Source organism: Botrytis fragariae (assembly GCF_013461495.1).
Source record: "Botrytis fragariae strain BVB16 chromosome Unknown tig00000112, whole genome shotgun sequence".
Lineage (NCBI taxonomy): Eukaryota > Fungi > Ascomycota > Leotiomycetes > Helotiales > Sclerotiniaceae > Botrytis > Botrytis fragariae.
Genome location: NW_023500997.1, coordinates 13238 through 30209, shown reverse-complemented (window position 1 = coordinate 30209; position 16972 = coordinate 13238). Strand labels below are relative to the sequence as shown.

General features: G+C 26.5%; 2 protein-coding genes across 2 annotated transcripts; both read left to right on the top strand.

The window, feature by feature from the left end:
• Window positions 1–7533: 7533 nt before the first annotated feature.
• Bfra_007570 (uncharacterized protein) lies at window positions 7534–8903 on the top strand (the record flags this gene model as incomplete). Its single annotated transcript, XM_037337941.1, has 6 exons — window positions 7534–7557; window positions 7611–7721; window positions 7804–7890; window positions 7921–8139; window positions 8166–8288; window positions 8352–8903. 6 exons carry the CDS (start codon window positions 7534–7536, stop codon window positions 8901–8903), a joined length of 1116 nt encoding a protein of 371 aa, XP_037190004.1.
• Window positions 8904–9824: 921 nt separating this feature from the next.
• Bfra_007569 (putative phosphatidylethanolamine-binding protein pebp protein) lies at window positions 9825–10539 on the top strand (the record flags this gene model as incomplete). The annotated part of the gene is made up of 2 exons (XM_037337940.1): window positions 9825–9975; window positions 10028–10539. 2 exons carry the CDS (start codon window positions 9825–9827, stop codon window positions 10537–10539), a joined length of 663 nt encoding a protein of 220 aa, XP_037190003.1.
• Between the last annotated feature and the right edge of the window lie 6433 nt (window positions 10540–16972).

The window sequence follows — 16972 nt, the reverse complement described above, 5'->3', positions numbered from 1 at the left end:
TTGATTTATAAACTAGATTCTTTTCTTTTTTACTTTTTAAAATGTTTTCAAAAGTAATCTCTTATTTTATCTTATTAAAACTTTTTTACTTTATTTGATTAAAACTTTTCTACTTTATTTTCTCCTTTTATTGAATCTGAAAATTGTATAAATAATATAAGGAACTAATATAATAGCAAAATAATCAAAAATACTAAAATAAGAAAATCTATTATTAATAGAAAGCCTAAAATTAAGAAAAGTATTAAAAAGTTTAAAATACTCATTTTCAAATATAAATTAAGAAGGGTTTTATTTAATGGAAAGAGAGTTTGTAATCTGAGTGAATAGAAATTGTTTATCAAATTTAGATATCAAATTATCAAATTAATTTTATATAAAGTTTTTATTAAAAAAAATTAAGTTTTATACTAATATTTAAATAAATCTTATATTCTAAGCAATATTTATAAAGCTTATATAATAAATAGCTCAAATAATTAGAATAGATCTTTAATTTCAATTCTTAGTAATTAAGATATTATAAAAAGCTATAGAGATAATATTAATTATTTGTTTTGATAATAGGTCTTTATTCCTTTTATATAAATATATATTAAAATATATAGTTTTATAGAATATAATATGATATATAAAATAAACTATTATTATAAGAAGGGACACTAAGTTATTATAATGAATATTAAAAAAAGCTATAGGAATTAATAATATTAATCTTATTATAATATAAGAAGATTTCTAAGAATACAAAAACTGATTTTTTTTAAATTTGTTTTTACTTGTTTTTATTTGTTTTTACTTATTTTCATTTGTTTATTTTTGTAAATTGGGAATATTAAATATAAGTAAAAGTGTTATTAAAAAAATATTAATAAAATTAGAATAAATATTAGAATATAAATATGAAATAATAATAATCCTAAATATATTTAAAAATATTAGATATCTCTTTAAATAATAATTTAATATTATTTATATTATTAATTCATTTAAAGATTATTAAATAAAGTTATATTTAATATACTACAATTTTCTATTATCTCAATAAAGTATAATAGAATTTTATTTCAAACTTTAATTCGAAAAAGTTAATTTGAGTAGCGAAGTCCTTTGATTTATATAACTATTATTAATAAATTACCTATTACTTTAATATCGAATATAATAATATCTGGATATAGAAAAAAAATAATAATGGATTTCAAGGTGATTTTTGATATAGTAAAAGAATGTTTAACTTAGTATTTTAAAGATAGCTATAATTCTAATATATTTATATACTTTTGGATTTATATATAAAATCAATTGAAGTGTATACAAAAATAAAACGATTCCTATAATTAGAAAGTATTATTATTTATTTTTCAATAATATATTCGAAACGATGTTTTAAATAAATTTCCTAATTTGAATAACTTCAAGAATTTATAGCTTATGAATATTATTTATATTATTATTATATAGAATAAATAAAGTAATAAAAAGAGATTTATAATATTAAAAAAAGAAGATATTGAAATTAAGGTTTTATAAGTTTCTTAAAAAATAAGTTTTGTATTAAAAAAAATTAGATTTTATTTAATCTAATGTTTTATAGGAGTATTTAAATAGAATAAAGATTTAATATTTGATTTCAAAGATCAACAATATTAAGATATTTGGAGAAATGTTATATATTCTACTAAAACAAAGTTGTTATTTCTTTTTAATACTAATAATATAAATATTTAAGAATTAAATATAATATTAAGTCTAATAAAAGTGATATCAATTTTATTAAGAACTTTGTTATTATAATCTCAATTTATTTATAATTTTGAGGGGAGTAGTCTAGAAATCAAGGATCTATTAGATATTGAGAGATAAGAAAGTATTAATGAATAAGAGAGTATTGGTGGATAATTTAGTATTAATGGATAGGATAATATTAATGAATAAGAGAGTATTAGTGAATAAGATAGTATTGATAAAGAGTTTTTTGAAAATGGAGGGAAATGTATATAAAAGGGATATAATAATTTGTGTTTAAAAAGGGTGGAAAGAGATTAAAGAATAATATGCTTTTATTATTATAATATAATAGAAGAGAGCTATAATATATTGAAGCTTTCTCTATTTAGAATATTTGATTGAAATAGTTAAGATAGAAGTTTGATTCAAAAGAATAAAGAGATTCAAAAGGATGCTCTAATAATTTTAGATATTAAACAAAGAAAAAGTAATTATATTGGAATATAGAAAAGAAATTGAGTAGATATATAATCTAGAAACTTGATGATAAAGGTATTATAATCTTAGAGATAAAAAGGAATAAGGAGAAATAGGGATGAGTTGGTTATAGAATTTATAGTACTATTTTTATGTGTTTTTTATTTGTAATCTTGTGATTTATATAAGATCTTAATTTATATATTTTCAAATTTTTATATAAATATATGGTTCAAAATGTAATAATCGATTTATATATAAATATATATTTCAGATATAATAAAAAATAATAATATTTGAATTTGAATATAAAAAGGGGTAATAAATTTTATTGAAAATAATAAAGTATTTTTAAAATAAAAAACTTTTGTTATATATAATAATTAGATTAATTATATTAATATTTTAAAAACGATTTATTTAATATATAATGAAGATATTATAGAATTTATGGTAATTACGAAAGGATCACTTCGTTAACCACGGATTCTGCCACTACAGGGTGACCACTGATTTCAATTAGGCTCACAATCAACATAGTTTGTTGATCTTGAGGGGTTTCATCTCGTTGGATTAAAGGATCGATCGATCTGCTCTTCTTTTTCATACTGCTTCTTCCTGTCAAACATGATCGAGGTACTCTGTTTTTGCTTCGCTGTAATTAGTGTAACTTTTTGTATATTTAATTTCCGCGCCGCTCACTATGGAGTTTATCGTTCTGTTTGATACCTCTTATGTACCTCGTTGGACATTGAGTTTTTTTATTCACAGCCAAATCGGGATTACTTATTGTAATAAATGTGGTCTATATGCGCTCCCCTGACATTTGGCATATATAACCTAGCCACCTTGCGTCAAATGTGTCATTTCCCGGTACGTTCGTTCCACTCTACTCGGCGGGCATATATCCTTGAATTGTTCGCTATGTGCAGACGAGTCCTAAGTTTGTCTGGTTCATCTCGGTGAATAGCTTCGAAGTCAATTTCAATGTATCAAACACCGAGTATTAGTGACTTTTGGAGGTAAGATTTTATATTATAATAAAATAATATTATTATAATATTTAGTGGAAGACTTAGTCAGATTTAGCTTAGGGATAAATCGAATATATGATATAATAGTAGAACTGAAGTCAAATTATAGGGATGAATTGAATTGAATTTAATTTGCTTATTTTTCTTGGTTTTCTTTAAAGAATCCTAGGTTTATATAGTCTATAATGAATTCTTATATATTTCATGCTTATAAATAAGATTGATTTAAATCGAATCTTATGGAATCATTTTATATAATAAAAAGAAAGTATAACCAATCAAATTTAATCAATTTAACAATAATCTTCTATATATTTCCATTTGATTCTATTCTATTCTAAATCAATTTGATAAGAGATACTAGTATATAACTATCTGATAATATAATTTTATAATATAGAATCATATTACAAATATATTAGTCATCAAGATATTTCTTAATTAGTAAGATATTAATAAGTGATTTAACAGGCTTATTATGGATTTTCACAGTGACATTCGAAATGAAGGTCTTTAATTATGAGCAAAGGTTTTCTTACTTAGCTTCGCACTTGTGGTTCATCGGTATGTCCAAGGTGTTTTTCAAACCACTTCTATATGTCCGACGCTTGACGATTTGTTTGCTTGACATGTTTCTTCGATTTCCTTCACATGCAGCACTCACCTCAATACCTTTACATCTCCGATCTCCTCTAGTGTTTGTACTAGTATACGGTAGTATAATAGTGGTGTGTATTAACTCTTTAATATAATATCTCGTATATATAGAGGGATTATATCATTTCTATTAATATTAAATATACAATAAAAACCCCGAATGTTATTATTCCATATATTGATATCTTAATTAATATATAATAAAACGAAATATTATTCTTTCGTTATATTGTTACTAGATTTGTAGACTAGTAAATTTCGAATCTAATATATAATCTTTCAGGAATTAATAAAATAGAAAAAAAAATATAATTATTAATTAGAATTTAAAAAATTCAATTATATAGTTTTTTTAGAATTATCTTCAAAATTAAAATTAAAATCTAATATAATAATATTTCAATAATAAGAGGATTAATATTAAAGCTTAATCAATATAGTAAAACTAACTAGAAAACTACTAAATTGAATTTTGATTTCAGTTTTTGAGATAATTCAAAATAAATTATCTTGTTGAATTTTTTAATCTTTAATTAATAATTGTATCTTTTTTTTTTTTTTTTGTTAATTCCTAGAAGGTTTTATATCAGACTGAAAGATTGATAAGTATTACAAAATATTAGATGAGATTATTTTAGTTATAAATCTAATATTTGAGGTATTAATATATGAAATAATGATATTCGGGGTTATCACTATTAAACATATTAAATATTATTAGAAAGATATGGATGTCACGGAGCCAATTACATGCTTTATAGTTGCCTTCGTGTCTCAAGTATTGATCACTAGTGTGTTCTACTTCTTATAAGTAGGGCCTTTCTCTTCTATAGCTCTTCTATCCTTATGGTACAGTATAAGTATTTACCTGTACTATGATAATAGGAATACAGGAATTCGATCCGGAATATCTCTCTTCATTCTGAAATAGATCTGGGAATAGATATCCAAAAGATATTGATAAATTACTAATCTATTTCAGATAAAACAGAGATATTTCAAATCGAAGTCCTATATTCTTATATTTTTCTAATAACATTCAACATTATTTTTATATTGAATATCTTTAGTGATATATAAATCGATATTATCTACATAAATAATTTCGAAAACATTGATATATATCACTATACGGACCAATATACAGAATACAAGCAATAATAGTAAGAACACTGATCTCCTCAATGTGTGGTAGCCCATCAATCAGTCTCTTGGCCTACTTTTATCATTCGTTCCACATGGGGTGACCGATTAATCGGTTTCCTGGCCTGCCCTTCTGACCCTCTTCATATGCGGTGGCAGATCAATTAGAATCTATCTTCAGAGGTCGATTAATAGGCTTCTCGATATGTCTCTCCAAGCCTGTTCGTATTCTGTGAATAATCCATGGGCAGTGTTCGTACTAGTATACGGTAATACAACGGTAGCATACATCAAGCTTCTAATATAAGAATTTAGATATATAAAAAGTAATTATATTACTTATATTAATATTCAAAATATTAAATATTATTAGAAAGATATGAAAATACAGGAATTCGATCTGGAATGTTCATTTTTGTACCAAAATAAATCAGGAATAGGGATTCTAATAAATATTTATAAATTTCTAATCCATTTTAATACAAAAATGAACATTCCAGATCGAATTCCCGTATTTCCATATCTTTTTAATAATATTCAATATTAAAGCAATATCGAATATCTTTAGTGATATATGAATAGATATCATTTATATGAATATCTTCAAAACAATTGATATGCACCACTATACAAACTAAAATACAGAATACGAGCAATACTAATAAGAACACTGTTTATGGGTCCTTTAATCTGCTTTTTTAACCATCCCTATAAGTGGTACACCACCTTTCGGTCTTTGAGTATGCCCCTTATTCCCTCGCTCGGCTCGTATAACTTTGTATCTCCACTATCACCTAATTGCACTTCTCTATACAAACTTCCTTTGTATTCTCGATTTCCATCATCTGCGGCATTCGAAAAATCCACTCGTTACCTCTCTCCGACTTCCAATCTAATCCTTCACGTAGATAGCGTGCCAAGAATTGCTACTTGAGTATGCTCATGCTATCCTCCCTAGATGCGGAGCTTGGTTCGTATCCTTTTGAATCTCAAATCACCCCTAATTGTACTGCTCGGTATACAGTCCTTTTCTGTTTTTGAATCTCTTCATGTATTGCACTCAACGCATAGGCTACTCGATACACCTACCTTATTTTCCGTGTTGCGTTGAAGGCATTGGCTCCTCCGCACGTCTTCTCTATCCTTTTCGTGGCCCTAAAGTAACTGTTTCTGCGGTACGTCCTCCCATTTCCCTTTTGTGCGGCACTCAATAAATTGGTCCTCCAACAACCCCCTACGATCATCCTTACTCCAGTACTAAACGGACTGCTTCTCTGGAACTCTCCCCGTGTTCAGCACTCGAAACATTCGTCCCCTGGTGGGCCATATATAGCAGTCTGCGTAAAAATCTGGGAGATCTAGAATACCCCTTGCAAATATCAAAACCGACTGCAAGGTCCTGGATAGCAGCCTGTATAGAATCCTGCGCGATTGCAAGCATGCAATTGGAAATTTCGGTATCAATTGCATGGACACGAATAGTAGTCCGTATAACATCCGGGGTGATCTAGAATATGCTATTAGCAATATCCATATTGACTGCAAGGCAACGAACGGTAGCCTGCATGAAATCCTGGGAGGTCCAGAATGTGCTATTAGCAATACAGAAATTGGAGAGCCGCAACTTTAATGTGGTGGGAGGGCCGCAATGCAGATATTGAAGAAGAAAAGTGGCAATGCGAAATCTAGGGAGCAGAACGGCGATGAAGATTTCTGAGAAGAAGTGGAACAATTCGAATATTCCACAATAAGAATCAAAAAACATCGAATTCTCGCTCGAACTTGCGCTCAGAGTTGACGGCATATTTTGATCCGAAAATCATTAGGGTGATTGGTCTTGAACTATGACTACCACACGTATTCGAGAAGGGTGTAGACGCCAAGGTATGATGGAAAGCCTGGGGATGGATAGGCATATGTTGTGATGAAATGAGAGATAATGGAATATGGTGGAATCATAATCAACATAGCGCTTTCGTTGAGTGAGTATGGGTCTTTTGACACGTAGACAAATCGACTCATCTCTGTCCATTACTAGAACACATCGGAAACCCAAAGTGAGACACGAAAGCCTTCCCAACCAAGGTGTCACATTTCAAAATGTTAGGCGTATCTCGATGCCAGTACACTATTATGTATCTGCTCGTCAATTGACCATGACAATGAACAAGAAGATATTGGTGATTGGGAGAATACTTCATACAGTGAATTTTTGAAATTTGAATCAAGCACTAGGATCCAGCGTGATTGAGGTAGCCTCGTTAATGTTCTCAAAAAGGCTACGGAACACTAGAGCCTCACTCCCCAGTTCGTGAAGTTAATGATAATATATTATGGTGAAAATTCCAAATTTCAAGCGCAGCTCGTAACGTCTTTGGAAACGGTCCCTTGTGTTCACATATCTAATGTTATAGGAAAACTTGAAAGTCCTGAGTTTCAAGATCGTAGGGTTCTTGTCTCTCTCTCGTAGTAATAGCGGAGTAAAAAATTCATGCCCTTTTCTGGACAAAAGATGGTAAGTCATTCCTAACTCTGTCGATGATCACCTTTAACCAAGTTTTTGTTTAGGAGAAAACGAATCTTTCCAATATTTTCAAAATTTCAGCCGCCACTGATGGCGTTCCTAATATGAAAGCCTTAGAGATGAGCTCATTACTCGGAATTAGTGCTTCTATCACAGTAAGGTGCCTTTAAAGCTTTGCTCAAATTCAGTCACCTTACCTATGTCTCATAATTTTTACAACTAACAATATCCGAACAGAACAAATCGAAGACTAGACTTGTGGTAACATTTCAATTCCATACAGCACAGACTTTGGACTTCGTGGAAAGTGGTGCGGCGCAAATGGTAGACTAAGAATATCAATTGTTGATAAAGTTGTTTTCGAATCTGAAGATTGATGACAGAATCTTCTTCCCGTTGGATCCCACGAACGACAATCTCATGATATCAAAGAAGTCGACTTGTCTCGAAAACCACCATAACAAGATTACACTACCTGGGGATCTTCGGATGAGGCTCAGAATCCGAGCCATGGATAATGCGGTCTCCAGAAGGGTGCCAGCGTCAGAGAGAAACCGGAGACTATATCGACATGTTCAAATGCGAAATCATAAAGGCAGTCTCCCGCTCAAAATATTTACCTTATTCTCAAAACTTCCCGTGGAACTCAGAGTCAAGATATGGCACATGTCCTTTTTGGAAGAACGATTGTGGTTGATGAGTACCGCAAAACGATAGAAGGGGTTATTGATTTTTTGCAAAAATCGTGTCATAACATCAAGCCCAATTCAACTTTTGATTAATAGGGAAAGTCGGACAGAAGTGAAGCGAAATTATATCATTCAAGAGAATACTACTGCTACTATCCGTGCTCGGGAGGAGTACGATTGCAGATATCTCACGAACCTTGTTCTTCCGGAGAACACTTCCGACCAAGTTTTGGTATATATTATCATCCGAGAATTGATGAGCTATCGATACTTTCCCCTAGCGTCTTCAAGAATGCGATCCTTTTGTGTCTACCAGTTTTTGGCTTTCAGCTTTCTCAATTTCGATACATGCAGACTCTAGTAATTCGTGCGGCACACCTGAGTGCCAGGGACATCGCTTCTTTGAACAACCATTCGCGCGGCAGACAGCATTTCTGTTACAGGAGCTATGAATGTTTCAGTCAAACCCGGGAAGTAATGACGTACCCGAGTAAATCTGTCATATCTACCGAAGATAATCTGTTCTGTACTGAGCTGGGTAGAAGGCAAAGCTTGGAGGTTCTCAACGGAATGTTTAACAAAGCCTGTCAACTTGGAAAGAACGGTGTTCAAGCTCCAAGGATCACGATCTGCCTTGAAGATTTTTAAAACTTTAGTAATAAAAAATAATAAAATCTCCTTGCTTCGCAATATAGGTGACTGTGTGATTTAAGATGACAATGTGAGGGCTCGGACTAAAATTGCTCTTGAGATGATCATTAATGTCGTGACACGTGACGAAACCCGTCAAATAATACACTCTTTACGTAGGAGAAAAAAGAAGCCAAAATCAATCATTCCAATAAATTCTATAATAAACCAACCGATAATAAAATTGTAAAAGTTAATAACATTAAATAAATCATTGAATAATTTTATTTATAAAGTTGTTTAAAATATTTCACTCTCGGCATTGGAATGGAACAGTTGGATTGTTGAAGGGCTTTGTCAGTTATCAATTCCGGCCTGGTTTTTCTCCTACGTATAGACACTAAAGCCGATAGGAGTTGCCACCAGCATAGCGCTATGAGATCGGGGTCAAACATTTGCTGCCCCCTTTATGTTATCGATTTTAGTATAACTCCATACGGAAAGCTTCTATTCTGGGACTTCAAAGGGACCTTGGAATTTGCAGGTACCGGTACTTGAAACATTCCATGTCATGATTTTTCGGATATTACCCCTCGATCTCTCGAAGGCTCAATCTGATTGTTTATGGGATTATCTGAGGTAAGTAGTTTCAGACAATTCTGATCTATCCTATGAAATGCTAAGATATCCGATCAGTATTGGTTTGTTACGCATGGTGTTTTGGAACGATCTTGGTGTGTCGTTTTACAATTGAGTCGTCATCTCGAATCTTGGCAGTTTGAAATGTACAATTTTGCGGTGATGTGACAATGTGATACTTCCAAGAACATTTTATCCTTTCGATCCATCTATATGAACTCAGTCATTTTCTTGAAATCTTAATAGTTATCTAATTGACGTTACTTTGAACTCGACCTGACACGTAGAATTAGCTGCAAGATGTTCTGTGTAATTCACGTACTCACTCTTGCGCTCGCCGGCGGGGCATCAGCTTTCACGCCGCCTGGGTTTGAACCATCTTCAACTAATGATCTTACTGTTGCATATGGCTCTAAGCTTGCAACAAATGGAATCCAAATGTTACGAGCTGGTAAGATTCTTTCCCTAAGTTGCATCGCGACTGCATGCTAACAATTATTCAGACACAGCCAGTGCTCCTGTTCTTGGTACAACCATAAAAATGAGCGGTACCTACGCAGTAATGATGGTAGATCCCGATATCCCACCCGCAACAACTGGGGGTGATACATCACAATTCCTCCACTGGATGCAAGCCGATCTTACTTCATCAAATATCACGACGACTATTGGAGGTCAAAAGATTTACGAACTGATCAACGTAAAGAACACATCCGCCTTCGCTACATATCTACAGCCAAATCCTCCAAATATTGCGCCGACTACTCATAGGTATACTCAACTGCTATTTAATACTACAGATATGAACATGAGTCTAGTTTCCCTTCAAATGGCGGGAAAAACTCGAGGGAGTTTTAATGCTGCAAATGTAGTCAAAAGCGCAAATTTGAAGGTATTGATGGGAAACTCATTCGATGTTTCATTCGGAGACAAAGCCATAAATAATACAGGGGCTTCGAGTGAAAGCTCTACCCAAAATTCCACTTCGACTACCTCAAGAAGTACTACAGCCTAGACTTCGAACTCCATCTCAGCTACCACTAGTCTTGCACAAGGTACTGGTGGAGAAGCTGGAGTGAGAAGTGAAGATAGGGCGCTCCTCGCAGGATTGGGGGCCGGGGTTGCAGCTGTTACATTGATTTGAATAATGAATTGCCAAAGTATTTTATTGCATGTTGTTTATGGCACAGAGTCTTTGTCAATCACAATCACCTGATATAATCTATTTATTCCTACGTATATAAAAGAGCGAACCTGAGAGATTGATTTTGAGATCAATGCTTGCAAATCTACCAGAATATATGGTTTTCTTTTCTGACACCCTTGAAAATTCTTCCATCTAATCGTGACACATTCCAGGGGAGAATCTAACGAACGATAGATATCTTGTTGGTACACCGTGGAAGCAAGCCTAATTATCAATCCGGAACTAGCATCATGAAGGCGATTTAAAAGCTTAGGTGATCGCTATGGACCCGAAAAGAAAACACATTCTCAAAGGTCAAAGTACAAGACAACGTCGTGATTTCACAAAAGAATTTATCTCATTTTCCATACAAAAAAGTATCTCATGACCTGGAATTACAGCCAGTACCTAATTTCTAAAGTCAATCTGGCAACAGATTCCGGTTTCAACACTAAAATTAGACCTAGTATTCCAGAATTACCAGCAACTTTATCCATCTCAATACCCCAACTCTTTGGGAAACACTAGAAAATCCTTAGCCAGAGCTGTCAGGATTTCCTCGTTACTACCTTTACCATCATATCTTTCTCGTAAACGCCGGCGGATCTGTATAAAGTTTTATATTGTAATAAAACCTATTTCTTTACAAAAATCTTTATATTCTAATCATATCGATAAGTTTATTTAATAAATCGAATCAATAAATCAAATCGACTCCCTTATTATGTAATATTTCTTTTTATAATCTAATAAGATTATTACTTATATAACTTATACTTGTTGAAAGATAGATATTTTAAAAAAGATAAATACTTTTTTTATTTATAATTATTGATTATTTGCTTAATTACTTTTGTTTCTAGTTATTTTTAAATCCTATAATTTCTATAATATTGTTTTTATAGGTTACAATATTAAGAACTTGTATTTATATTATAATCGATATCATAATATAACGTGATTTATATGCGAGTGGATTATATCACCAAATAGATCACTTTCACCTCAAATATTCATCTCTCAATTCAATACATATTTTATTAATTAATTAATATACAATTGAATAATAATAAAGCTTGAATACTATTAGCTATTAAGACTATATATAAAAACAAAAAACTCAGTATTCAATAATCTGTTAAGCTATATAATATATTATATATAATATTATATTATAAAATAAATAAATCTATTCCCTATACCAAATTTCTATTTAATAATAATAATCTTTCAAAATTAGAAGAGGAAATTATTATTCAATATATAATTGATATAAATTCGAAAGATTTTACACTTAAATATAAGAGGGTGGAAGATATAACCAATTATATTCTTGATTCCAGAGAAAAGAAAAGAGTTAGAAAGCAATAAGTATATCGATTTGTGAAATATAATAAAGAGCTAAAGACACATTTTAATTATATTTATAACTTTTAAAAAACTCTCTACAAGAACTTTAAGCTTATTATAAATTGATTCTAGTTTATTTCGAATATATAAAACAAATTTAATATTCTTATCGTAGGTCATAGGCTAATAATATGTAATATGGAAGCTGGCTCTGGTTAATGACTAAAATGGATTATATAAGCAGTGTAACACGTGATATTAAAGAATCTGTATTGAATAATGATTTCTCTTATTTTATATTCAAAAGGAAAAAAACCTCTTTTTATGCTTTTTCCTACTAATTTAGCTTTTTCACTTTTGTTAATCTCTTATAGATCTCTTCCTAATCCATTTATTTTTTCGAAATAAAGCCCCTTTTTGTTTTCTTTATTTTATAGTTGTTTTCATATTTTATGACCATTTTCGTATTTTATGGTCGTTTTCGAATTGATAATTGTTTTCAGATTAATAGTTGCTTTTATAAGCTTATAAGCAACGATTATATAATCTGATTATATAAATAAGCTAATATTAGATTGAATACCTTTTTAAAAAGATATATATATTATATTATTTTTAATTAAAATAATAATCCCCTTTAATATATATTATCTTTTTTTTTTTATATATATATAAATATATATATATTAGTTTTATTAAAAACCTTCTTGTTTTTAAAGGGAAAAAGAGTACTAATTTTTTATATATATTTTTATTTTAATAATAATAATTATTAAAATTTTGAATTATATCAATAAATCTTGAAAATTTGATTCTTTCTAATAGCTTTGTTAATCTATTAGCTAATTGATTTTCTATAGAAATCCATATTAGATCTAAATATCCTTTATTTATAAGATCTTTTATATAATAATATTTAGTATTAATATGCTTGCTTTTATTGTAATATATAGGATTATTTGATATAGCTTTTGTTAATATATTATCCATATATAATGGGAATTTATTTTGATTAAATTGATTTAATTCCTATAGTATATGTTTTAAATATATAGCCTCTCTAGCAACTAAATTTATAGCAATTAGCTTGGATTCTGCTATATTTTGTATTACAATAGATTGCAATTTAATCCTTTAACTGATTAAATTATTAGTATATATAAATATATAGTTATTAATGGATTTAGTAGAGCTTTTATTTCCTGTATAATCTGTGTTACAAAATCTTTTGATATATTTATTATTATCTTTTTTATATATAGTTTTAAATGTTTTAGTCTCTTTTAAATATTGAAATATTCTTTTTATAACTATTATATAGTTTTTATTAGAATTAAATATATATCTTATTAATTTTAATATAAAATAAGTAATATCTCATTTAGTTTTTAGTACTAAATATAATAATTTCTCTATTACTTTTTGAGCTTATTTTATTTTATTTAAATCGACTTTATTAGAATTTATTTTTGTATTATTTTTAGCAACTATAGGTGTAGTTATAGGAATGCAATCTTTTAGTTTTAGGTTTTTTAGATATTTATTTATATATTCTTCTTGATATAATTTAATATAATCTTTATTTAAATTGATTTGAATATTTAAATAATCTTTTATTGAATCTAAATCCTTTAGATCTAAATGGTTTTTAAGATTTTTAATAAAATCTTTAATTAGAACCTCGCTAGAGTCTATAATAGCAATATTATCAATAAATATATTTAATATTAATCTCGAATATTTATTTATAAATATATATTTATCTGATTTTATATTAATAAAATTTAATTTATTTAATATACTTTTTAATATAGTATATTAGATTCTAGTGGACTATTTTAATTTATATAGAGTTTTATTTAGCTTTAATATTATATTATTATTATAATATATTTTAGGGGCTTTGATATATATATTTTTATTAATATCTCTTTATATAAAAGCTAAAATCATATCTATTTTGTATATATATCATCTTTTATTTATTGTTAGTATAAATATTAATTTCTAGGTCATTTGCTTTATTATACTAATAAAAGTATTTAAATAATCTAATTTATATAGTTATTCAAACCTTTTAGTTATATATTTAGTTTTAAATTCAATATTATTATCAAATAAATATTTAATTTTATAAATCTATTTTGTCTTTAGGATATTTAGTTTTTTTATATTATTATTATTCTTTTTAATAATAATATTCCAGGTTTTATTCTTTTTAAAGGTTTTTATTTTATATTTCATAGCTTTTTCCTAATATTCTTTTTGATCAGAATTTATAGCTTGTAAATATGTTTCAGGAGTTATTAGATTTTTATTATAAGGTCTTTTTATTATTACTTTTTTGTCAGTTTTTATATTGAAATATAATAATATATTCTTTTTATATTGATCGTTATCAATATTATTTAATTTAAATTTATAATTTTGATTCTTTGATTTAATATATGATATATAAGTGAGATTATATATATCTAATTGTGGTTCTATTTTTTATGTATGCTTAGATTGTTTAATAGGGGTAGGCAAATTAGAATTAAATGGTATTTCAATTATTAATCTGCTTTTATTTATATTAGAATCTTTAGAATCAATATCTTTATTTAAATCTTTATATATATTATTATATATATATTTTTTTTTTTCTTAATCATTAGTATCAGAGTTTTCTTTTAATTTTTCTAATAAATCCTTTTTAATAAAATTATTTTTAATATTATTATTATAATATAATATATCTTTTTTAATAATAAAATTACTAGAATTCATTATCTTATTTCTATTTGGAATATAAAATAATAAATTCTTTAAAGATTCAAATCCTACTAAAATTCCTTTTTCTGATTTATAATCAAATTTATTATCTCTTTTTTCTTTATATTTTAATATATATATAAGAGATTCTAGAATCCTAATATATTTTATATTAGGTTTTTTATTATATAATAATTTAAAGAGTAAGCTTTTTATAGTTCTATTATAGTATCTATTTTTAATATAAATTATTCCTTTTAGTATATTAGATTATAAGAATATAAATAGATTTTTATTCTTTATAAATATTAATATTCTTTTTATTAAATATCTATTTAATTTTTCGGCTATTCCATTTTGAGAATAATAATAAGAACTAATATATTCTAATATAATTCTTTTAGATTTAGTAAATAAATTCTATTAATTAGAATTAAATTCTTTAATATTATTTAATCTAATTATCTTTATTTTAATATTAAATTGATTATATATCAAATAAAATACTTCTTTTAATATATTAAAAGCATCTGATTTAAATTTTATGGAATATATCTATATGCCTTGTATAGCTTAATCTGTGAAAGTAATAAAATATTTTTCTCCTTTTAATTCTGGTGTTTTAAATAGTTTATAAATATCAATACTAATTTTATCAAATTTGTTTAATTTCAAATTTGATAGGGATTTATTAATATTTTGAGTTATTTTATTATATATACAGGCTTTATAATAACTTAAATTTATTTTAGAATCTTTTAAATTTAGTGTTTTTATAATATAATCTTTATTTATATAATTTAAATACTTATACTATAAATTTAAATCTTTTAGATTTATATTATTAGATTCTTTTTTAGATTCTGATTTTTTTTTAGATTCATTTATTTGATTTATTTTAGAATCTTTATTATTATTATAAATAATATTCTTATTTTGATTTAATAAATTATAATTTACATTACATTCTAAATAAAAAGTATTATCAATCCATTTAGTGTTTGCTTTTATATTTAAAAATTTATTCGAAAATTTATAAATATTATTAGGAAATAATATTTCACTAACCCAATTCTTTTTAGTAGCTTGTTTAATATTAATTAGTATTAATTTTAATAATAGAATATACTTTATTATTTGAATAAATATTTTCTTATTATTTATAATAATAGGAATATCCCTTTGCTCTAATATTAATATAGATTCTTTATTAATTATATTTATATATTTTGGGATTTTATATTCTTTATAATTTATAAATTAATTTTTATTTAAGTAATAATATTTTATAGCTTCTGAATTTATTATAATATTATTTTTAAATCTACTAGTATGATTAGCTAGTATAAATATAGTTATAATATTATTTTCCTATTTAGGACTAAATGCTAAATTATAATTTATTTGAAAGGTCTGATTTATTTCATTATTAGAGCTTTCTTTATAATTTTTATTATTTTTATTATAATTTTTATTATTTTTTTTTTGTTTTTAATTGGAATTTTTATTATTTTTATTGTTTTTATAAATTCTATTGGATTTTTTAAGGTTATTTAATTCTTTAATAACTTTATAAAATTGTTTTTTAGAATTATTTTTATTATTAGAGTTTTTAGATCTTTTATAATTCTTATTATATAATTCTAAATGTTTTTTGAAATACTTTTCTTTTAAATACCCTTTTTTATTACAAAATATATAATTTGGAATAATATTTAATGGTTTTATAACTTTATTAGATTTTATAAAATCTTTTATTCTTGATTTTTCGAATATTAATTTGGATATAAGCTTATCTAAATTAATATTATTATTATTATTTAAATCTTTTGATAATTCTTTTGTTTTTTGTGATTTAAATGAATCAAATAAGTTATTTAGATTATTAAATATAATCTATATTATATAAGATTTTTGTAATTCGAATTTTAATTCTTTTAAATATATGTATAATAATAATATATGGTTTATATATTCATCCATATTATTAAAATCATTATAATTTGATTCTATTAATTTATTAAAATATTAGTTTATTATATTAAGTGAAATTTTATTATAAATCTTATTTATAATATTTCAAAGCTTTTTTGGATTTGTTTTTTCCTTAAATCTTTTTATTAAATCTATTAATATTATTAATTTTAGTATTGTTAAA